The 25,563-nt window shown below is 37.8% G+C and overlaps 2 protein-coding genes across 3 annotated transcripts in view; one reads left to right on the plus strand and one right to left on the minus strand.

Moving 5' to 3' along the window:
* The window catches only part of MYPN (myopalladin), a 76,176-nt gene extending 70,019 nt beyond the window's left edge, over positions 1–6,157 (plus strand). For both annotated transcript variants that reach the window (XM_042033408.1, XM_042033406.1), the window contains exon 20: positions 118–6,157. In XM_042033408.1, coding sequence (XP_041889342.1) covers positions 118–287 — 170 coding nt within the window. In that variant the 3' untranslated portion in view covers positions 288–6,157. The remainder of the gene's footprint in view (positions 1–117) is intronic.
* A 3,556-nt stretch (positions 6,158–9,713) lies between these two features.
* Positions 9,714–25,563, minus strand: part of PBLD (phenazine biosynthesis like protein domain containing) — a 31,927-nt gene continuing 16,077 nt past the window's right edge. The window contains exon 9 of the mRNA XM_042033424.1: positions 9,714–11,047. Within this exon, the coding sequence (XP_041889358.1) occupies positions 10,536–11,047 (512 nt within the window). The 3' untranslated portion in view covers positions 9,714–10,535. The remainder of the gene's footprint in view (positions 11,048–25,563) is intronic.

The following is a 25,563-nucleotide window of genomic DNA, read 5'->3' on the forward strand; positions in this document are numbered from 1 at the left end:
AACAATACCGTGCTCTCCTCAAGGATGTTGGAAGCAACTTTCCAGGTGTGTGTATTTTTGTTTCATTGTGACCAGAACTAGAGGTTTATACATCCCATTACGTTTCTGTTGCTTCAGCTCAGTGGCACCGTCAAATTCCACAAGCAGTCAAGCTCCGCCCCGGTGGCAGCCGCTACACGAACCTCAGCAGCCAAGGACTCGACATCTTCTCTGCCTTTCCAGCTCCTGAGAGCCCTATGCTGTTTTCATCCCCAACCCAAAAGTTGGTGGAGAGTGAAGAACTTTGAAAAACAAACGCTCGTTCCAGTTGCACCTACGGAGATACTAGAACTGTGAAAAACTAAATAAAAACAAAAAGAGGTACAACTCAAGATGCTCAAGGTTTACAAGCAACTTGTTTGTAATTAAGTGTTCTGCTGCTGCAAATGCTGCAAGTAATATATCGTACAAGACTTTTGCATATGATTTTAATGCAGGATAATTGTGGTATGGAGTGTTGTGCAATAAATTCAGAACTGTGTAGTTTGCTAAGAATTACATAGTAAACATAGTTTTCAGCACCTAAAAACCAATGCCACTTTTACTTCTTGAATTAGAGCTACTGCGCTGTAGCTGCCATGGTAAGGATTGATGATGATTAGCTGGAAGACTGCCAGTGAAAACATTGACATTACAGTAACAACAATCCTGAATGAGGGTAAACAACAAGACTTTGAATGTAATTCTAAAAAACATGCCAAATAATCACAAAGCACAAGTTAAAGGGAAAAGATGTAACTCATTTTTATATATGATTATGCCAGACTATTTTAGAATTTTTGAATTCCAGATTAGATAAATATAGCATTTCATGTAGGTACAGCTGTATACCCTAAATATTTATATTTGTGTGTGTGTGTACTCAATGAACTGTGTACTCTTGGTGTAAAGGTTCATAAAATAAGGTACAGGACATGTGCGTAAGGCGCACATAGGAAATGAAAATTCCTCGTGTCTGAAGCATGTTCTCTTGAGCCTGTAGCTGAAACTATTTTCCAGATGTGCTTCATACTTTTTTCTTTACCATGTTAGTGATCCTCTGACTTTAACACAGATGATACCAAACTTGTAACTTCATGGCTTTTAAATGTCAGTCTCTTCTTCCTAATTTTTAATGTGCATCTACCATCTAGCTCATTTTATAGCTAAATGGAAAGGAATTGCGACCTGGTAAATTTTCACCACCATTTAGGAAATGGTCACGGGTGTGGTGTCTAACGTGAAGACAGAAAATTCTGTTAGTATACGAAGTTTAAGAAGTTAAGCAACAGTTATATGTGAAAAGCTAGAAAAAACCCTACTGTAACTAACAGTGGTAATAAATAAGGCAAATTAATGAAAGCTCTACAGAAGGTGTTAAGTCACAACACTTAATGATTGATTTAAATATTTTGGCACCTATACAGTTACATTAATAGCCCCCAGCTGTGAATCTGCAAATGTTCACAGTGTTTTCTTGCATCTTTCAATTACTGCTAACCCTTTTCTCTGGACATTGTTTTCAAGCACTTCTTACTTACTGCTTTCAGTATGGCTGCAGAATGCAACAAAGTCATGATCAAAGTCACAGAGATGAAAAAAAAAATTAACAGGTACTTTCATTTTAGGCTATATTTGGGGTTTTTTCAAATCTAAAATTTTAACTTTAAAAAAATTACATATGCAAAGAAAACAATGGGGAGTTATCTTAAGAGCAAAAGAATATTGGATATAGCCAGAGACTGAAAAAGAGTTCCTTTCACTGGGCTTCCCACAAATACAGCTTCTATTGTCCCTAACTGTTGATTCCCTAAGGGTTTAGAGGAAGTGAATTTCTTGTGTTGTTTTATTTCCCACCTGAGTGAACACCATAAAACAAAACCATCATTATAACTCTCATGCTTTTGTTAGAAATCTCAGGCAACTCACCCCAGACTGGACCGACCACACAGCTAAAACACAGTCTTATCCTAAGATTTAAAACAAGGTGCAGGTATTTCCATGGGAAAGCAGATGTTGCCCATGTTGTACCTCTTTCCTGGAAAACAAAATAAAACTCATGGCTATCAGAAGTGATGCATTGAGTTAAGGGACTTCAGTAATGAGATGCACAACTTAAGACATACTGTGGGTCTGGTTGTCTAGGACAGAGAATCTACCGCTCCTCTTATCTTCACGTGGTTTTTAGGGTGGCCTAGGATTCCAAAACTAAACCCAAAATTTAAAGTTTCCCATATTAGTTATTACTCTTGGAAAAATAATCCAAGAAAAGTTACTAGATTTTGCCTGCTTAATTCAGTGCTGTTGGGAAATGGGAAGGTAGGAAATTAAGACACAAAAGATCAAACTCTACTCACATCTACAGCCCTGGTCTTCCCATTATTTTGTGAACTGGAGAGAAGGTTTTGTTCTGAAGTATTCCAGGTTGTATACTGGCCATCAGGCTTTATCCCTAAGCACAAGCTTATTCAAGAGATTGCCTGCTTGGAAGTCCCCTGTGGCCCCTTTGCCTGGCTGAGAGTGAGAGGTTGGACAAGATGGCCCCCTGAGCTTTCTTCAGACCTAAATCACTCTGTGCTTCTAAATTGTTTTATTTTCCACTGCCTGTCTAAATATCCTACCTGGATTAAGTTACCTGTCAGCTGAGTAGAAACTAAGAATTCAAGCAAGCACAAACTTTTCCTTTTTGCTGGAATCTAACCTATTAGGCAAGTCAAGCTCCAAGGGTTCTTCACACAGTGTAGAAGAAAGGAATACTAGTACTTAGTTCTGGCAACTATCTGGTTACCAGTGCTGGAATCATACTGATCAATATTACTGACAGTAGTAATGGTTTTCACATCTTACAACATCAGACATCACACCCAAAAGCTCAATGCAAGTAAAAAAAGTGCACAGTGCAAACCGTATCTCTTCACCTTTTCTCTGCAATGTCAGTGGAGTGTCTTCAAATTCACATCATTATAACCTGAGTTGATGGGCTGAGGATTAAATGGTACAATGTTTCTTAAAATGTACATTCAGTTCTTTGGAAGTGGGAGGACAAGAAGCTGAAAGACTTTTCCCAAAGATCTGTCATAAGAAGGATTAAACCTTAGTCATTCAGGAAGGAGCCCCAGAAATCTCAGTGACAGTTAGGCTACAGAAAGTACATCACCAAAATCTGTTAGCTGAACTATAATATTCTCTCCTGGCCAGTACTTACCAGCAAAAAGATCAAAACCTGTCACATTTCCCTAAAAACCGCAGAAGTTAGCAATTTCAATTACTTCCAGTAATTGATAAATACTGATAAAAACAAACTCAGAATCTGATCCCAAATGGTCTGTAGTTGTTACATTTTGTTCCTTAAAGGACATTTCTCCTCTGCGCGTACTGAACTCATGAAGGCAGCCTGTAAAGGCAGCTTGTGTGAGTGGATGTCAATGCTGTTTAATAAGTAGTACTGATATGCCCATCACAAGGAAGAACTTGCAAGAAAAAGACACCAAAATTACGTTTGTGTTGTTAAGTGGTGGAACAGACAAGGGAAGAAGGCCTGTGGAAGAGAAGGACAGTAGGACAGTACTGTGTTGCCACATGGTGTCAGGATGTGCTAGAGCCACCCTGCTCCCTCCTGAACAACCTGGCTGCCCATTGCTGGTGTTTACTGAATAACCAGTTCCACCTTACACTAACACAGCTTTTCATTCTCTTACTCAGGGCAGGCTACTGCAGCAACAAAACTTAATGTTAGACGGTCCACTGAAGTCACTGTTAGTTATTAACTCCAAAAGTCCATGAAACCACCAGAATGTGGAGTATAATGCTGTATAAGTGTGATACAGAAACGCTCGGGTTTGTAACCTCTCAGCTGTTTACTGATTCAGAATCCTGTAGGTTTAGTTTCCCATTTCCTCCTAGTCCTGGTTTCGTATAAAACCAATCAGAGGCATAGTATGTTGCAAACCAGAGCAGAAAAGACAACTTTTGTGTTGCAATTCTAGATTTCAAAAAGTATTATTTTTGCTTTAAACTTTTGGTCCAGACTGATGCAAACCCAGCCTCACAGGCAGCAGCAGCATCACATATAGGTCTGCATCGGTATCATTGGACCTCTTGCCTTAAAACCACTGGACTGAGTTCCTTGCTTCCACATGGAAGGTGGAGCAACCTTTCTGAACGCCTTACCTCTGCTAACATGAGGAGATGAGAGCACACACTTCAAATAGGAAAACCCAAGTCTGCAGTCTTCACCTCCATATATAAACAACTGCCAGTAATTGTACTTCAACCAACAAATCTGGAATAAGAATTCATTTAAGAACTGTGTTCTCAATGCTTCCAGGTTTAAAAGCATTAGTTTCTGAACAATGTCCTTACAAAACATAATGAAATATTTATACTGTTAATACAGGAGAAGCGATTCATTGATAATTGCCTTATTATTTACAACACAAAAATGTTCACTTTGAGCCTTAAAATTCTAGTTAATATTTTTTCTTGATTAAAGTTGATTTCTTTTTTCCAAAGTCATTCTCACTGGGAAGAAAAATGCTCACGTCAGTTTTATAGTATATTTTAAGCGCACATGAAAGGAAAAAAACAAACACCTGCCTGTTCAGTAATGTATTTCCCTTCATCTCACCTGAACGTAAATAAACGCTTCATAGGTGCATACAAGACTGTGTCCTTCACACATTCAAATAATTGTGAAAATGTGCGACAATTCCAGAAGTTTTCTCAGAACTTTGCTGTGACAGCTGATTAATGAAACCAGAATTTACATTATTTAGAAGAAAATATTAAATATTGTCAAGTTATATACTAGCCATGCTTCTAGCAGGTAGTTGTGAAATAAAACTCATTGCTTTTTTAAGCAATTCTTGCTATCAGTTCACACTGGTTTTAAAATATACGCCTACTTACAGACTGCCATAGCTGAACTCCATTGTGCCTCAAAAATTTTTGCAGTTCACTGGTCACCTGGCCCCCACACTGCCCTGAAACCCCCATTTGCTGCATCCAGACCAACACTGATGCAACTCTCCGTGCACTCAGGCACAGGGTGCCTGGGACAGAGCATTGATCTTTTCAACCCCTGGTTGTGTATCCAGCACTTGGGCAGCTAAAGTCTGAATGAGGGCCAATCAAACACACAAAACACACGAAGTTCACTCTTTCTTTCTTTCTTCAATGTGAATGAGTGAGCATCATCTTTGTATAAGGGCCCATTAGGACATTTTGGAATAGGTTTTAAATGATGCAAACCCAACACTTGAAGGAAGCTGGATCTCATAGCTCAGATACAGAAGAGAACAGAACCAAAGAAAGGATGAGTGCCATCACATTTGCTAGTACAGATTTTGCTTTCCCATGTAACCATGTTTCCCCATTCCTGCCTGATTTCCATGTACTTCTGTGCCTGTCAGATCAAAGGAAATGTTCTTAAACCATTTTAGCTCAGCTACAGCTCAATGAACTAACATGGCTTCTTTATATTTTATATAAATTGCTCCAAGCAACATAACTTACTTCTATTAATGCCTTTATACATCAAGTCCACTATAAGGAACCATTTACTGCATAATCAAAAGAAATCTTGGGCCATATGTGCTGTGAGTTTCAGTGGAGTTCTCAATTTATATCAGTGGGAATTCTGTTCAGAAAGTGACCATCCTTTATGATCACACAGTCTGTTAGTAACGGGCAACATGGTTTTGTAAAGAAATCTAAAAATACTGAAGACAATCTGAAATGTTAGAAAAAATATTACTATGCACCCCAGGCTACAGGAAGCCAGTCAAAAATGAACTTCGCATTCCTTGGAGTTACATAGGCAGACATTTGAAGCAAATTTTATATAAGATATATTTTTCATGCTAATTTCTGTACAAATGAAAACTGAATTACAAATTAGAAAAAAATTAGTAGACAATATTAAAATGTACTCTGATAGAAGATACATTTAAATATTATACATGGGGTTGGTTAGGGGTTTTGAAAGCCAGGTTTTCTTGAAATGTAATTAAAGTTTAAAATATAGAGCATTGTTTAAGAAGCCCACAAGTACCAAGTGAAATCAATGTTTGTTGTAAGATATCTGTGTAGAGGAAACACTGGACTGCTTCTTCTATGAATAAACATGTCTTTATCCTCAGTGCACTTGAGTTTTTGCCCCTGGATATTTTGTAGAAATAGAAGAGTTGAACATATTTAGATCAAGAAAACAGCACTTCTGTGAATTCTTATTTTAAAAATCTAGATAAGTTTGGCTCCTACACTACAAAGAAACGCATCTATATTGCTTAGCTCAAATAGCTGGAATCCCAAAAGTAAGGGTACTTATGTTAAAGAAAAAGCTTCCTTTGGCAAATCAATTCCTTTGGCCTGGAAGCAGTATTTTTAAAAAAATTTGTGCCTAGTGAATCCCATCACAGGAGGGACTTGCACAAAGCTTTCACAAGGAAAGTTTTACTTAGCAAGTAGGAGTGAGCTAAATATTGAAATACCTAATGATACTCATGCTTCCCCACAGGAGGAAGCTGCAATGTCATTGACTTTGCAAATGTATAGCTGAGGTCAGTCACAGTTTTATTTTAAATGATGGGTACTGTAGCACCATTTCAGAACTCCAGTCAAGAACTGAGTCTTGCCCTGTATGTATGTATAGTACAAGATGGACTGTGCACTAAATACCTTATAAATGGTGAGATGGAAGACAAAAGCCTAAAAAAATTGAATTAATGGAGGTTGAAAGACATGCTGACGATGAGGAAAAAAGCACTGACTTTTTATTACTAACATACGTTTTGGGAACGTGGTACCCTAATTCTGCTTTTAGCCACTGAAAAATCACTGTAGTTAAAAATGCCACTCTAGTTGCAAGCTCAAAAATAACTCTGGGCATGTTAAAACAAGGTGATACGATTAAAAGAATCATAGAAGCAGCGTATCTATAGCTTCAAAGAGAAAACCCTGCAGAAAGACCTTTCAGAGAAACAGAGGTTAATTTCCCACAAATAGTTCATTAGAATCCCACACCGAGTTTCAATAGTGAAACACGTATCTGTACAGTATGCAACACACATTTAATGAAGCAAGCATCTGTCATCCCCAATGCTCTCACAATAATGTGGTTCTAGAATTACAGTGATAATTGGACAGATGTATCAGATGTAGTACTGATACTACAAACAAAAGTATTTCAGGTTTGCACTGCTGTTCAGTGGGACAAAGATTTATGAGCCAACAAAACTCAGCCTCAGAGAACACACCAAGCATCCAAGCTTTTGCTTATTGGGAGGCCCAATAGAAGCCATAATCATTTAAGGGGAGGGGGTATGAAATGCCCACACCAGCAAAGTCCAGTACAGAAGGTGGCTCTGCACCATTACCTGACCAGAATCAAACAGTCAGTGGGGAACAAATATTTGGGAAGCAAAAATCAAATCCAAGTCAACAGTCAAGTTTACATTTCACAAATGTCACTGAAGTATTTGTAAAGGATTGCTGTGAAAAGAAACCAATGACTTACTGAATAGTTGTTGAGTTTGAAAATTCCTGACCAGCATGGATATTATCTGCTTTTCAAACTGCATTCAGAAAGAATTTTTAATGATTAAACTTTCCCATCACCCCAACTGACTCCACAAAAGGCTTTGGTAGATAATCAATAGACAGACAGGTATGCACTACACAGAATTTAATCTGCTGCCTTTCAGTACTACAGTAAACTGAAAATCCCATCTTCCAGCTCTACACTGCACCCTCCCAAGAAAGAAATTAGATAAAATCACAAATTTCCCAGCAGCAATATTACTAATTATAAATAAAGATATAAATAAGCATTAGCACAATGAAATCTAAGAGAATGGGGATTTCAGGGGATTATAACCTTAACATATTGTGCAACAGCAGAGATTGATACCATGACCTGATTTACGAGTGTTCACTCTCTATGTACGGCACTGCAGTGCTTTGTAGGGCTTCAGTTTCAATTCTTAGTAATTTTTGGTAACATGAGCACAGGTATTTTATGGTTTGTGTTGCTTTGTTCCTCTCTATGAGAGTTTACTACCATTTAATCATTCCCTGCATGTTAATCCATTGGTTTTTAACTCTATCATCATATGCAGTAGAAAGTACAATGCTGCACAGAAGAAACAAAATTGGAAGAGAAATGACTGTTAAGTACTTTTACCTGAATTACTGCAATGTCATGTCCCACAAAAACAAATCACATGCCAGTAGCGCAGAAGCATCAGTCGTGCTCTTGCACCCTACTCTGGCATTTATCCTTTTGTACTGTATTCCCCTTCCCAGCTCAGCTTTAGGCAATCTTTCACTAACCCAAGTTTTCCATGTCACATAATCACATGATTTATTTGCATCCTATTCCTGTTTCAGTATGAAAAACCCACTGCTGTGCTAGCAGTGCAGGTGAGACAGTGTCTGCCTGAAGTTTGCAGTTAATAAAACAGGGTAAGATAGCACATCACTTCACTTTTTAAGAATTGTATTCATTGTTAGTACATACACAAACTTGCCACTTGATGGTAAGTAATATTCAAACAGTATTAACTTGACTATATGATGGACAACAATTAATTTTACTGTCTCTGTTAACATGACTTCCTATCTCTGAGGTTGAATCCACTTTCTGCTTGCTGATAAAGATCTAATGTAATTCACATGAAGCAAAGGCCCACATTTTAATAATTAACACTATTCATTACCTTTAAAGAGGCTAAATATGCATTTAAAAACCCATTCCTGATGGCCAGTGTTTAAAGGAGTTGCTCAGAATACACAGTGCCTCTTCCACCTGTGTTTAAGCCAGCCTGAAACCCAGCCTCCATGCCAAGAACCATCCTTAATTCCCACGCCAGGAAACATAGGAGCCTGCAACAGTGACCAAGGGCAAAACATCAGTGAGGGACAGACACACAGGGAGGTCAGGTCTTCGTACATAACTGCTCCTGCAGCACAGTCCCTCTCCCTCCCAAGCAGGGCTTAGTTCCTATTAATGCCTTTGTTCTTCTCTGAAAGCTGCTTAATTGTCGAAAATAACTCCTATCAAAGCTACTCATTTGTCATTTGAAAGAATCCTAAAATACAAGACATGGCAGCAGCCAGCAGGGAACCCACAAGCCTTCCCTGCTGGAAATCCACCACCAGCTGTTGTGGGACAGCAGCTCCCTTTCTCCTTCCCTCTCTCAGCTAACACTAGGGAGGGCTTGTCTCTGGAATCTCCCCTCAGCAGCACTAGCAGAAGCACCCTTCAGCTCCACAGTCTGCTGGCACCACGCCAGGCACCGACAGCTGAGCCTCTGCACACTCTACACCCAGCTACAAACACATCTGCTTCCCAGCCATCCTCTCCTACGTGTTTTTTCATCTTCCCGACCTCCTTTCCTCTTCTGCCTTTTCTCCCCAGACCCCTCTATCCCCCACAAGTGAAAGCAGCAAGTAAACAAAAGGCCATTCAGCACATCACCAGGGATGAAATGAACTCAACTGCTCTGCAAGAATGCTCCATCATTTTTTTCCCAAACTCATACGTAAAATACAATCCTTAGTGTAACTGGGAAGCAAATATCATTTGCTGGTTGGTTCTTCAGCACATAAAACGGCCAGGATTGTGATAGAAGTAATGTAACATTTGGAGTAGAAAACCCACTAGTAAGTAATTCCTAAGGCAGGAATTTCAGATATTTGGTGAGGACATAGCATAGAAAACACTTTATTTATGATTTACAAAATCTGTTATTGTTTCCAGATAACACAAGATTAGAAAATAAAATCCCATCATTTAAAGCCTACAAAAATCTAGAAGCTTAGATTATTTTCACGCAAGCATTCTCATTTATGGTATTTAATCACACGTGTTTTTACAACCATTGAAAATAAAACATTCCTTCCATTACTTGAAACTAGCTCTTTTTCGAGCATACAAGAGACACCATAAATTGGATTAAAGCAAACCTACACAACTTCGGAACCCATATGTCAAACTTACAAAGTTTAAGAAAGTTAGTTCTCTGAGGACCAGAACTCCAACACATTATAAAAGTTTTTCCAGGTGAACCATTTATGCGAAAAAAACCTAAAGAACAACTTTAAAGCTGACATAAAAACATGGAATGAAGTTCACTTCTGGTGCTATTCCATTCAGTTACAGCATGGGTCAACTTGTCCCATGATCTGTAGAAATACTGTCATGATTCATCACCGTAAAAAAACGACCAAAACCTTATTTAATTAAAGCATCAATTACATGTGATAAACTAGGAAACAATTGTCAGAAATATTTAAAATTAAAAGTACAATTTCCACCAGCATTAACTAAATTCAATCATCTTAAATGCCTTTTGATTTTATGTTCTCAGAGCAAATTTATTTTGTCAAATTACTATAAGATGCAAACAAGAATGAGCTATTATAATGCCAATATTACCTTAGTCAAGCAGATTAACTCTTGCTAATTATTAAATTACACATCTGGCCTGCTGCATATTCTTAGCTGGCAACAAGTTCTAATTAGCCATTTGGAAGTGTTCAGGGTGGTAGCTGAACACCCTCTGTGCATAAGGATCGCTGTCCGCGGCCGGTTTCTGTGCCGTGTAGTGGTGGTAGCTGTCGGCATGGAAGTGCTCACAGTGCAGGCTAATCCACTCTCGCTCAGTACTGTACCTTTCAGCTTCGGCAAGGATCCTGGTGAGAGCCATGATGTAGCTCAGAGCCATCTGAAGAGTCTCGTACTTGGACAGCTTCTTATCTTGACCCCACTGTGGAACGACCTTTCTCAAGCGATCGAAGGCTGTGTTCAGTCCTTGCATCCGTCTCCTCTCGCGGGCATTGGCAGCCAGTCTTCTCTTGGCAGCATTCTCCATCCTTTCCAAACTGCACTTCACAACACAGCCTGCTCCACTTCGGCACTGCATGTCTGACTCCACACCTGAGTCCAGGTGACTGGATTTACAGGTTTTCATATTTGATGCAGCTTCACTTTCACACACACAAAGATTACCTAGCAAAAATTCAGTACCTAAAAAGGGGTAAGGAAAGCACGCATGTGGAGTAGCCTTCGCACCTCTTGAATCTGTTTGCCAGTATCAACTACGGAGTATTTTTCTTAGCTTCAAAAAAAAAAAATATAATAAAATAAAAGTTCTTCTGGTTCTTCTGGAAATGTCTGAAAATTGTTTCTTATTGTTTAAAGAAAGAACAAAGAATTTTTTTATGTCTTATGCTTTCATTCTTTTAATTTCTTTAATTTCAAAGAGAGACAAAACAATAAAATCTCCATTCTCAAAATGTATGTTACTGAAGAAAATGGTCCGCTTAATCCAAGAAGGATCTTACTGGATTAAAGGCACAACTCCAAATGGCTATTTCAAATGAGAGAAGTTCTGATTCAGTTTAGGAGAGAATTTTGCAATGGCGAAGGGTTGCGATCTCAAGATGTAACTTCCTAGGAGAGATCTCTTTTTCCTTGGCTCCTGCTGGCCAGCAATGATTGTGTCGAGCAGACAAGATGAGGCTTTATAGAAACTGCAAAAGCTAAACAGGTGGTAGCAGGTGGGCGGGCGGCACGCTGCTTCCATCCCAGCACCTTCCCACCCTGGGAACTACAGGGGGAAAAAAAAACCAAACAGTAAAATCCCAACATTACAGCCTTCATCTGGTGAGAAGTCTTCCAAAGCCATTCTGTCCTGCCCTAACAACTTGCCATCTGGAGTAGTGTCTGGCTGGCCCCACAAGACACTGGGCAGTTAAGCAAAAGATCCTTTCAATGGATAATCTGTTGCAACTCAGGGGAAAAAAAAAAAATCCCTGTGCATTGTAGTAATATACATTAAAACAAGTGAAAATTCTGGCTCAGTATTGAGGATAGAAGAAATAACTGTATTAATGAAAAAGGAGAAAGAGCTAAAAGATATGTGGCCAAGCCACTGTTTTGCACATATGGTACCAAAATAAGTAAACTCAAATTATTAGAAATCCTTCAGCACTCACAATTTAAATACTGTATAAAGTACACAACATTTCAACCAGAGTAGTATCTTGAGAAAAAAGGGGATTATATATTTGTCTGTCAGCAAACTCAATGTCAGTAAAATAATTTAAATATATTTAAACAGTTAAAATGTAGCTACAGATTTATCTAATAATTGCAAAAATAGATAGGTTGTGATAGTTATACACAAAAACATGCAAGTATACAAATCACCTGAAAGCTGCCCTTTTTAATACACCAGATTAAAGTATATATGTATATTTTATGTGAATTAAAAGTGTCTTTTTAGTAATATCTCTATGTAAGTGACAAGAATAAAAGAGGATATGAAAAAAAAATCTGCTTGCTGGTAGCAAGGGATCAATTCTGCTACCAACTGAAACAACAGAGGAGCCACCATATATACACACCCACGCCCCATAATCAAAACATTTTTCACTGTACTTGTATTATTAAAATCATAATTACATAAACTTACAAGGAAATACCATATGATCTTTTTATGATGTACACAAAAGGAAAAAAAAAAAACCTGCCACACAATGATTTATTATCTGTATTGATTTCAAACTTAATTAAATTGTTACCAGCATTCATAAATTAGTAACTTTTTTCATTAGAGACTGAACATTGTATATTTAGAACTATAGCTCAATTGTTTTCATTATGACTCCAAAACTTGGTGTAGCTGTAAACAGCTGATTAATCCCTAGCAAAAGCAATGACAATGAAATGAGGTTGAATAATCCAAAAACAATAGGATGCAATTGAACACTAATGGACTCCAGCATGACAGATGTTGAACGTCGGCTGTTACGCCCAGTTGCTCTGCTCTTAATATTCTGCATCCTAATGATCATGAACAGAGATGATAGTTGGGGTAGGGAGTCTCCATTATTCCATTATCAAAATGTATGCCACTTCTTCAATTTTTAAAGAAGTACAACTTCATCACGTTTCATTAGAAATGTTCAACTTTGCTATCTGTGTGCACTGACCTATTCTCCCAAACATAAAGAGCTACTACCACATGCTAAAACGCCACTTTCTGACTGACAATTTCTGATTATCTGTGTGAGAACGGCTCCCTACAAAAACCCACAGAAACATATGTCTTTCTCAAAAGGATCAGCAATTAGAATTTGTGAGATTTCTGTTTCTGAAGATGCTCCATGGGAAGTACCGCATGTGCGGTAGAAAAGAAAATCCACATCTGACCTTCATGCTATTGCTAAAGCATGTTTTAGTGCTACTGCAGCCTTCTATCCCAACGAAGTTTGTTAGTTAAACCCTTCGTCTCTTACAATGAATCTCAAATGATTTTTCATGTAAAAGAACACCAGAGAATTAAGGTGTTCTGTAAGTTAATAAATATTGTGTGTTCTCATGAAATAGCTATTACTCAATTCAGGTAATTAATCACTCTTCATCTTAAGGGTGCTGCTAACTTCATACCATAAATACTAAAAGCTCCCCTTTAAAATAGAATATTGTATTTTTTCACACGTCAGCAGTTTTCTTTAACTTAATATATCCTGCCAGTATAAATTACAATAAAGACTTCAAATATACTGAAAAACACAGTGCTTCAGAAACTTTGTATTTTACTTCACTAATGCACAGCACACAACAGTGCTGTTAATTTTTCCTTCCTAATTGATTCACCACCATTATCATGCTTTGACTAACATACTGCTACAATCTCAAGAGAGAAGCTGTGATTTATCTCTCCTACTGAACACACTGTAACTTCAGCTTAAATGATTTACTATCAAATCACAGGACAAGAGCCAAGATCCATTTAGACTAATAACAAACTGCTAACAGGATTTTATAGCTCATAGGCAAAGCTAAAAAATGCTCTCTGGCTGATCAAGATACCTGCTTTTCATCACTTAAAATTTCATAAAGTTTCTGCTTTATGAAAGAGAAATACAAAAAGTATGAAGGTCTTATCCACACCAATTTAGTTCATTTGCACAGCCTCCTTGCATAGCCTTATGACAATGTTACCTCAAACTAAAAAATAATCTGCTTTATTGCTCAATGAATAAGAGAAAAGGTATCAGTTGGAATTTTCACAGGTTTCTTTCTCTTGGTTTGATTTCCTCTATATTTCAGCTTGTCTCAGTTAGTGCTTACATAATTTTATTCCCTCCTCCCTTTACTTTTAACAATTTGTCATAGATATTACTGATTGAAATTTTTTTCAAATTATTATCAATATTTTTATTATACGTTTTTTAAAAGCTATTAATATATCCTGATGTGATAAACTACTGTGGTGCTAAAAGCTTTTCTAAATCCCAACTTATTTAGTTTCATGCATTTTGTACATCAACCATTTCTCAAAAATTTCCCTTTTACTCTTTTTTTTTTTGTCATAAAACAATCTCAAGCCAGAAAAACACCAGAATCACCAGAAAGAAGTTCTGTGTCTACCCAGTTGCTCAAATTTCAATCTTTGAATCTCTAACTATGCAGGCACCAAGTTAGTGCTACTCAGTGATCCTGGCAGCATTATTCTGGAGTCATATTTTAATTCTAAAACAGTATAATTAATCAAAATATTATGTTTTCCTCAGAGAAAAACAAGAGACAGATAATGCTATTTCAGTCATAAACCAGATTATTTTAGCAACTTCAACTCACCACTGGTATTAGGAAAATAAAGCAGAGTTTCAATCCATCAAAGAAATTAGCTAGTTTCAGAATTTATGACTACATACATAAACCCATTCAAAATTGTCTGCTAGGTATCCAAGTTAAAAACTCAGATGCAATTAGCATAGCACCCACCAAGAGATGAATGTCTTTCACCTGTACTACTATGGAAAACACAATCAAATTACTTTTACTGGGAATTGACTGGAGCCAGATACTAAATTTAAAATTAAATGAAGGCAGTACTTCTGGTTGAAGTCTAATTCCTCCCTACTTTCTCTACCTGTATTTAAAAAAAAACATATACAAGCAATGTATCAAAACAAGAATCTTACCTCTCCCTTCTAGCCAGAACTCTTTCATCTCAGGTAGATCCTTTCTAAAAGCCTCAAGACTCCTCACCACTGTAGTTTACCCTGCACAAAGCAGAAAGACTGGCATGCTGTATGCTGCCTAATTAAGAGCAGGTGGGTAACTATGAAAATATGTCCATCCTTAAGGGCCCAATTTCTTGTAACATTTGACTCAGCTCACAAGACAGGCTAGAAATCCATGGTGTGCAGAATCACTTCCTTTCCTGCCTTGGTTATTTGCATTGTTTTCCCTGTCACAGCTATAGGACTATCCAATACCAACAATTCACAAGAGAATGCTGTATCCTGAAGGGACACTTAGACAGTAACTAATACTGGAAGTGGAACAACAATCTACAGCTGCAAGAGGAGTTTGCAGTCATTTCACCTGGGCCTTCCCACCCTGGTACTGGACACCCTTCCCTACAAAGTGCTTAGAACATTTCACATTCCTCTTCAGTCTCCCTGAGGTGAGCTCTTCCTTCTAGAAGCTCACGTAACTGCCCCAACTACACTTAAGGCTCTACCTGCCATACTGCCCTCCAGTTACCACTTCTCAATTCACCCATTTCTCTTCTGTTCCACATTATCCTTCTCACCTCCCTCAGGTGAGGCTCAAAAAGCAGAGCTCTCCCCAGTGATCCTGCACAGAACACCCTTTCAACATAACTTTGTTTGAAAGCATGGTTTTGCAACAGGAGGTCAGAAACCTCTTAAAAAACCAAAAAGGAGAAAGGAGTCCTTTTACCACATTACTAGAGGAACATGTCTCAAACACTGAGCTGTTTCTCATTGACGCTATACACTAAATTTGGTTACATTATGTACCTTTGTATACACACATGACAGATCATGAAAGAAGTTTCCACTTAGAATGATATTGCAACTCACTGCACCACTAAAGCAGCAAAATAAGCTCATTTACAAAGCCAGTGAATTTTCCAAGTATCACCTACATCTCATGTGCTTAAAAATACAGTTATCTATCAAGGTCAACTCCACCTGCACACGCTCAGCAATCTGCAAAAGCTGTCCTGATGTTTTTCACATGGGGAGCTACAGACACAACACACCAGGGCACATGTGGTGACCTGGCACAATGTTCACTGGTCACTGCTCCACCAGAACTGTGCAAGGAAGCTTGGCTGCTACAGCACTACAGCTGTGGGAGGTTTGTTCCACAGCTGAACTGACTAGTCCGGGTAAAATACTGACTCTCTGTTTATCTTTCAGATGTGAATTAACCTGATCAGCACTATTTCCAGTAGCACTGGGCAATAAAAATTCAAAAAACAATTTAAAATACTTGTTAAGCATTACATAGGCATTCTGACACAGGCAAGAGCAGATCCCATTTATTTAAGATGTAATTCAGTTTCTTTAAGTACCTTTTATTTTCCTATATACCCAGTCTCAGAGAGACAAGAATCTTCCAGAAAAGACCTTCCATTATTATATAGCTTGAGACTTATTAAAAGCACTATGCATGCTATGCACCATGGAACAGATGAGGGAAGGAATCTAGTTTATCCTCCTGATTCCAGACAGGAATTACTGGTTTTTGATCTCCGATAGATGTTTTCCTAACCTGTTCTATAAAGCCTCTGACAGGGTAATTAGCAGCACAAGTGACAATTTATTCCCTTTTCAGATATCAGGTACCTCAGGATTAGAAAGATCAAGTAGATGGTTGGGACATACCTAATCAGCTGATTTGACCATGCTTCCTCACAGCAGAAGGAAGTATAAACTCAGGACTCTTGGGTTCAGCTCCAGATTCTAGAGAGAGCAATTTTCCAGCGGTTGTTTACCTTAGTCCTGAGGACCTTACCTTAGTCCTTCCCTCTCTTGTGGCCCCTACCCTTTCTCTAACTTTTTCAGGAGTCTCTCATCCAGTTATCAACCTGCCCGTTCCTCACACCTGTGCATCACAGTCACCTCTGTAAAATACAAGGGGATCTTTGTGGTTACACGGATGTGAACTCCCATGTTTCACTCCTGTGCCCACTGCCCTCCAAATACAATTGGCTGGTCCATTTAGCCTCAAACCAGAGATGTTTGTTCCAAACGGATTCTGCAGAGATGGCAACAGCCAAAGGCCAACAATTTTTGAACCTGAAAATGTTAACTAGGATGTATACAATTGTTTTTAAAAGTTTCTAAATGTAGCTAAATTTAATGAGACACATGACACTGAAGCACCACCAGTGCTACAAATGAAACAAAACCAAAAATCCCAAGCTTGCTGCAAAGAATGGATGAACCAAAACCTCTAAAAGGACATCAGCTGTGTTCTTCCTTAATCAATAGACATGGTCAGACAACCTCAAATAGAGGATATGATTTGTTATTACATTTTACCTGCTGAAAGATCAACCTTTTGCTGGATCAGGTGGTGTTATGGCTTTCCTGTCCCTAGGAGCTCCTTCCTCCCAAACACCAGCAAGGGAGGCAACACAGCAGTCATAGATTGAGTCCGTTTCCCATGCCAACTTTGTGAAAAAATAGTCTTTCTTACCCTGTAGTAAGTAACTCCTAAATTACCTGTTTGCTATGACATCAGAAGCACAAGAAACACATTAACATTATTGCAATCACTGTTAAAAAAACCCCCTCAATTTCAGTTGCTCTACATTTAAAAAAATACCAAGACCATTCACGAGTTAGCCTTTAATTTTTTTTTTCTTTGGAACTGAGAAGAAAGCCTACAAAAAGCCCTAAGAATAGAAACTGAATGGGTAACTATGCTGAGAGATAGTCTGGAAATTCATCATGGAACAACAAAAAAGCACTTTCCCTAGAAGGCTCTCCCCAGCCAGCAGTTTAAGATCATCAAATACCAAGCTGTGAAAACACAACCCCTTTTTATTTTCTGATAAACCTTTTTCTCTTAATATCTGGCGGTTGTCTTCCTGAAACACAGGAGAACTAAATCTGTTCATACAGTACCTACAGACTTTAGTATTGGCAATGAACTGACTTTATCACAGCCTAGGGAAGAGACAGCTGTTACAGGAGTGGAGCTTTCTGTCTACCCTTGAGGGACAAAGGGAAGCAGACAAAGGGAGATATAAAAGGTGTGTCACGGTATCAAAGGAGAGGAGTGTAAGAATGTGCTCCCACTGAGCTTCCCAAATACCTCATCAGAAAAAAATCTTATTTACAGTCAAACAAACAAAAACACTGGTTGTACATGCAGATTTTGGTCAAACAAGTAGTTTGATGTACTTCAAAAGTAGACAAAAAAATTGCAGCATGTTACCTATTATATTAAAACTTTTCTGCATAATTTGTAACTGCGAAATAAATGCACTCCCTGAGTAAAAGCACTGTTTCTCTCCCCAGACATGAACAGCTAATCCATCTCATTTCCAGTAAGGTTTTCTCTCTCATGTGCCAAATGTCCGCAGGACAGGACCAATAACAGCCACTCTGAACATTCAGATTTTTATTCCTTCCACCAAAAACATTGATTTTCTCCATTCTTTCCTACAGTGAAAAGTCACTGTCTATTGTCTATTCTCTACCAAGAGGCATAAAGACCTGAGACTGAAGCTGGTATCTTCCCTGCACCTGTAGCCACAAGAACAAGGAGATGTGAAAGTGAGTGCTGCGATCCACTTATGGGACACTACGGCTTGTGTAAAGTTTCTGTACTGTAAAGACTTTGCAACCTGCATACTGCTTCACTCAAAGTACAGAAATAATTAATGTGCAGAACAATACAAGCTAGTTTAAGGATGAAAGTGAGTGTTGAAATTGTTGAAAAGAGAAATACTTCTTGATGAGTAGACAAAAAACAAAAGCCATAGGGAATGGTCCCCATTTTGAGAAGCGGAAAAGTACATAAGGAAGAAGCTCTGTGTGGGATAAAACATGGTGTCTAATGCCATGAGCCTCTAAAGACCTGAGTATATTTGATATTCCGCCCTAAGTAAACTCACTGAATTGAATGGCAGTCTGCTTACAGTATTAGACACCAGCACCTGGAATTTCAGGAAAAAGAGAAAAGCAATGAAAGGCAATGGGGAAAAACAAGGGCCACAAGATGAGATATAAGCAGAGAGGCAGGCAGCAACAGAAAGTGATAATAATAAAACATGGGAAGGTTTCAAGTGGACTGAGCTGCAACAGTTTACAGTGGCAGGAACACTTGGTCCATAAGATTAGGAACTGTCTTTTGTTTTATTTCTTCTCATGCCCTCTGACTCATTGTTGTAATGTGAAGAAGAGAATGTAATGCACCTTGGAAATGAATTAGTTATACAGCTGATTCCTAGCCAATTAGGAAGAAGACTCTCAAAACTCCTCATCTCCCAAAAACATAATTAATGTTGTTTACCCAAAACAAAATTGTGTATAGATGGTGCCACAGTTTATCGACTGTAATAAGAATACATGAAGGAACAATGATGAGAGTGATGCCATAGGATGCTGTAAGCTTTTTATAAAATCATTTTTCACTTCAGAAGGAGTTACTTTCTTGTGTAAACAGGCATAAAATTACTACCCAGTGCCCTGCTTGTCATTGATTTCTACTTGGCACAGTTTGCCAGATGCTGTTTGGTCTAAGTGTTGCCTTGACCTCCACTGGTGACGCTGGCCCCTTTTCGCTTTGTGGTGCAGTATTCTCCCAGCAGGGAGGTCCCACCCCTCTAATAGTTCGGTTGCAACTTTTGCTAAAGGCTTGGAGGTTACCCATATGTTGTAGAGGAAGGGCCAGCCTGGCTGGAATTAACTCAGGAGTGGCGTCCAGCTTTGTGGCTGGAGCTGGCCCAGAGGAGATTATAAATGCCCCGAAACTAATTAAATATTTTGTCTCCTGCTGGTAAACAAAAGCGAATGAGGGCAAAAATACTAAATGCCTGATTTAACTAGGATCTGTAAGTAGCTTGACAACAGCAACCCTGAAGTCAGTGATGCATGATTTAAAAGCCCCTAATGGGTCAAAGCTGTTACACAAATGAGACTTTGGTCGATTATCCTTCACTTTATATATTTGCAAAACTGTTACACAAATGTACTTCCTATCAGTTTTTAGAGCGTTTCACAAGAGCATTTCTGGGGTAAGAGCCATGAAGCCCAGATATTTATTTGGAAGCATTCTTAACTTTCACTTTTGCACTAAAGAAATACAGAAAGTAAATATAACCACCAAGAAAATAAAGGTACAAATAAGAAGTGACAGTACTTTCAGTAACATTTTCAAGGATATGAACTGTCAAGTGTTGCTTCACAATTATGAAAGAGAAAAATTCTCTCAGTTAATAACATATCTAGTAAAATTTTTTCAATTCAATTTTCTCAGCTAAGTGCCTTCTTCTAGGCACTTCTATTAAAATATATATATAAAACATATAGAATATATATAATCAGTTAAATTATTTAAATGCAGAATAATATATATTTAATCACCTAAATTATTTAAATAATGGATCAAATGCTGTTGATATATACAATTCAGATTTAATGTATTCAGTTGTGTAAATCAAAAATCCACTCTCATGGCATTTTAAATATTGTATGTCCATAAGGGCATACTATGTTTTAAAATACACTACTGCAGACTCAGTTTCTTTTCTTTTAGAAATATGTAAGAATTATCACATAAATATGCCATGACAATGTTTTAGAAGGTTAAGTGAAGAAAAGTCTTACAAAAATCCCATTACGAAAGAAAATGTGAATTCTGATTTGATGTTCTGTATACTAATTTCCCATGCATCCTTAACTTCATGTGTTTCTGTAATCCTACTGCAGCTAATGGGACTAATCCAGTATCCAAAGGTAAAAATAGCAGTAAGGTTTGATTGTCCAGGACCCCAATACATAATGCTGTGAACTAGAAAGTGACTTGTTAACGAAAGCAGAGCATTCACCTCATCTGCGAGGGCGTGTGTTCAATCTCTGTATTTTCCATAAGTCCAATTTTACTTGCTTTTTAAAAAAACCCCTTTACAATAATGTTATCTTTATTTGCTGAAATTTGAAACTTACTGAAAAATGGCAAGGATCAAGTATATGAGTAAAAGAAAAGTAAACCTTAAAACCAATTGGTAGATATATTTACATATATATATATACACACATATAAAATATACAAAATATATATAGATCTCACTTCATTTTTATTGTACTTTACCATTAGATTTTTACTTTACAATTTAACTGTTATGCAAATTAAGTAACCCTCAGTCAGTTTAAGTAAAAGTTTATACTAAGGGCTGATGTTGCAATTACTGCTTTCCAAATTAAGGAGGAACTCTTGTAGCTCTCTTGGTCTGCGCCCTGCCCAGACAGCTGAGCGCCCATGCACACACTCATATTCCACATCTGCTCTTTTGTCTGGATGAACAGCAGGACGCCACAGAGGTTTCCCCATCAAAAGAAAGGCAATTCTAAAAGATTAAGATGTTCTAGTTAGGCACATGGTAACATTTGATGTTTCGGATTTTCAGCTCTCCCAAGTGTCACATTTGCGAGCTCTCACAAATTGGATGTGATGGGTGTATTCTAAAAGCTACCAGGAAAGGCAGTTGTGAATAAAGAAACACTTAATGTCATGCCTGCTAATAGATAGTACTGGGCTTAGAATGCACAAAGGACAATGTTTCCCATCAGGTACAACAGAACAAAGTGATAAGCCATGGCTAGAACAGCAAAAATCTCACTTCACCCCATGTATAAAGCAAAAGGACTGAACATTTGATACCAAAAAGCATGTTGTTTGTTTTTTACTCCCATGAAGCTAATTGCTTCTTTTAATTCCTAATTATTTCAGGATTTCAAGAGTCTTGAATGTCAGCATTCTATAGGATTTCACCATAGTTTTCTTTTGAATTACACGAACTCGAGGATTGGAAAGTTTTCTCAGACTTAATTATTATCACAGTGGAAATTTCAAATTAGAAGTTGTAATAATTTTTTACAGAAGTATTTTCAGCCACTTCCCTTATACAAGTTTCCTTGTTTCCATACAAAATAAATTACACAATCATCCTCATTTAATTGCATACATCATCGTTTATGTCATCAACTACTCATGGACTTCAACTCCAGCAAAAAATGCAGGAAGGCAGCTCTATTTCTGTTGCAGCTGGCCTTATTCACATATAATTGAGAAGCAAAAAGATACATATTACTTTTTTCCCTTCTAATTTATAAAAAATGTCTGAGTACAGTAATAATTATATTTGTGGAATTCAGACTCAGTGAAAAATGTCTCAAATAAAGCTGCTATCAGTTTGAAAAATTAGGGATGCTTTTAAAGTGAAACCCTAGGAAAACTTTTGAGGAATATGGGTGACAAAACAGGAACATGTGTGTCATGTAGACAGGGAACACAAGCTTGTCTCCACTTTTTTCAGCAAGGCTGTTTTCCAGAAATGGTGTTAATGTTTTCTCTCCCAAAGCAATAAGGTCTCAATACATTGCACAAGGCCTTTGCATAGGTCCAGTTGGAAGAAGCATGCAAGAAAATTTCTCCTAGTTAAGAAAAGACTGGCATAATCAGTCTCAGGTCTCACTAAAAGAATAACATCTGAAAACAACTGAGGAGGGGAAACAAACACCCAGAACTTATGATATCTCCTACTTTTCCTTGGCTGGCAGGAAAGGCTGACAGAAGCGATAAATTCATATTGTACTGTTCTAAGGATCAAGATCCCACTTTCTTTTTGTCCATCTCAAAATACAAGGGCATAGCACAACTTAATCCACACTCCCAATCAGCAGGAAATGTAGCAAAGATTACACCTCCTAAAGTATAATTCCCTTTGGAGCGCTTCCTGGAACTGACTGTATTATTCTTCAGTCGGTGCTAGTGCTTGATAAGACAACCGAAACCTTTGTTAAGAACTTCCAAAATTCAATAGAAATACCAATTAACTGCTATTCTGTCTGGAACTAATTTAATTCAAAGGTGTCGTCTAGTACCTTGGGATATGGTGTGTTCTGCTTTGGAGAGAATCAATCAGTGAGAGATTGATGAAGGGGTGGTGAGGTCAGGTTTGCAAATACAGAACCATCTGCAGAGTCTCCTGGGTTGGTACCTGCAGCATAGTAATTTACAGGAGCAGGTGTTTCCTTTTAATCTACATTTTTTTTCTGCTGAAATTGTAACTCTATTGAAAAAGTGCCTGCAGTTTTTTATTAAGAGGGTACTTTGTTCATTTTTGCTATTAGCTAACTACTGAAAGGTTTCCAGAAGTTTTAATGCCCATAATCCTTAAAAATACAGTTAAGAGGCTGTGATGTTAAATATGGAAGTCAATCAGACATCTTCAGAAAGCTGCTACATATAAACATAATAAAGCCCAAAAGTCTGTTTTTAAAACAGAATTATATTGTTCAGGAATGAGCCATTTCTTCCCGAATATGGGTGACTGAAATTATCATAGTTGTTAAGATTACAATTTCTTTCTGGTTACAGCCATAAATAATTATGGAGAAAGGAAGCTTTCTGAAACAGAAAAAAAATTTCAAGACCTCCAGATGGAATTTCCCACCTGAGTTGAGCTTGGTAGGATGGGCACTTCCCCTTTGGTTTGGATCCAAAGCACGGCAAAAGGTCAGTAGAGAATATATTTGAATTCAAACTCAGGTTCCTGGGTTTGTTGCACCTCACACCCTGCTCCAGCTCTACTATGATCTACATTATCTCTTCTCTGGCCTAACATCTTTCAACCCGACTCCCACATCATCCAAACTGTCTTTGCACCATTGACATCAACTGGTGGCAAACAGGGACATTCTGCCCTTCAGGGTTTGAACAGTGCTCACATTCTACAGTCTCTACACAGGCATTACACCTCTTGCTTGGCACAAACCTCCTTCATTTCCTTAAAACTTCTGCCTCTTCAAAATTCTAGAGAATTGTTCTGGAGAATTTTCCTTGGATTTGCCTGGTGTATCTTATCTACTCTGCAACTCTTAACAGGACAAAAATGACATACAGAAAAGTAGTTTCTTGGTTTGCGTGTATCACCAAAAAAAGTCACAGAACACTGCAAAGTGAATAAAACTTGGGTTTATATGAATCGCAGCATTAAAACCCAAGGAACATCCTTCTTTGCCAATCAGTGAGGCAAAACCCAAGTAAAAGTGCACCTCTCACTAAAGAAACCAATCGAGTTAGAAATGTTTATTTTTAAATATTCTGTTTTAGACATTAAATCTAAATGTCTTAGTCTAAAACAAACTTCCTAGGAAAAAAAACCATACACACTATTGACTATCTGTCATATACCAGATTTTGTTCTTTCACTTTCCTATTCTTTGGAAATTTTTATTTATGGTTGACAGTAAATGTCAGGAAATAAAAGGACAATGACTCAGCAATTGATAAAAATCCCTTGTTCTGTGTTTTGTTTAAGTCTCTTAATTAATTTCAAGACAGATTTACTCCTCTGGGGGAAAAAAATAGATGTGAAAATCAAATGTGCTTAATTGGCAGATTTTTTCAGTTTTTAATTGAACTAATTTAATTTTTACCTGACCAAGCATCGCTCTTTATTTTAATTTAGGGGATTTTTTTACTTCTGGGAAGGTTCCCTCTGTTCCCGGTGTGCTTCCCTGTCATTCTGATGAATACTGAGACGAAGAAATCTTTCCTTTCCCACAAATAACTGCCTCATCTGTTGTTAATTTCCCATCCCATCCCTTATGGAACACATGGCTCCTTTCTATGACCTCTTGCTGTGTGCACATTCATGAAGTCTTTAATTTCCTCCTGCAAAATTTTCCAAATTTAATAACAACTTTAAATGCATGTTTTCTGTCTATTCTCATCTAAATAATACAAAAGAAATGCAAAGCATTTTCATGAATCCTTTAAGCAAATCTGCTAAATGGCTTATTGAATAAAAAAATGGCTTCCCATTTTCTTTACAACCCTTTTAGCTCGACATTCATTTCCACAGCAATAAACTTGTATGTTTTCTGTTGCTCACTAATGTTTCTTGTTTTGCCTCCCTCCTCATGGCTATGTGCTTTCCTCCTGGCCCCTACATGAGCAGTGCCTCTGCAGAGACACACTTTGCCAAAGAAGCAAAATAAGCAAATGTGCATTTAAATGTTCATGTCTGGGCTGTTGAATGTAGCCGTGGATTTACTCCAGCCTTACAGTGGCCCAAAACTTCTGTTGGACAGTCTCACAATAAATAACACTCAAGTGCACAGGAATTTTTGGAATTGTATTGCCCTTCACGTAATTTGCTCTTGGTTCAACACATCTCTATGCCACCAGTCCTAATTAAAAGAGCAGCACAAAACAGTTCTGCAAATCCTCTGCACCAGAAACACTAAACAAATCCTTTACAAAAGATGTGAAACGAGGCCACACAAATTCTAAATAATCTTTAAGTTTGCACAACCTATTTTTTGTACTGGGAAAAACAGAGTTTGTCACAACAACTAATTTCCTTTACTGTTAACTAAAAATGTGCAATATATTAAAATAAATCTTAGTGAATAATCAGGATCACCAGGTCAGCTACACAACATTTCATGAGAATAAAGTTGCTTCTC

This window comes from Corvus kubaryi, unplaced genomic scaffold, assembly GCF_017639235.1.
Source record: "Corvus kubaryi isolate FWS band 111438036 unplaced genomic scaffold, C.kubaryi_AGA036_p1.0 37357, whole genome shotgun sequence".
Classification (NCBI taxonomy): Eukaryota; Metazoa; Chordata; class Aves; order Passeriformes; family Corvidae; genus Corvus; species Corvus kubaryi.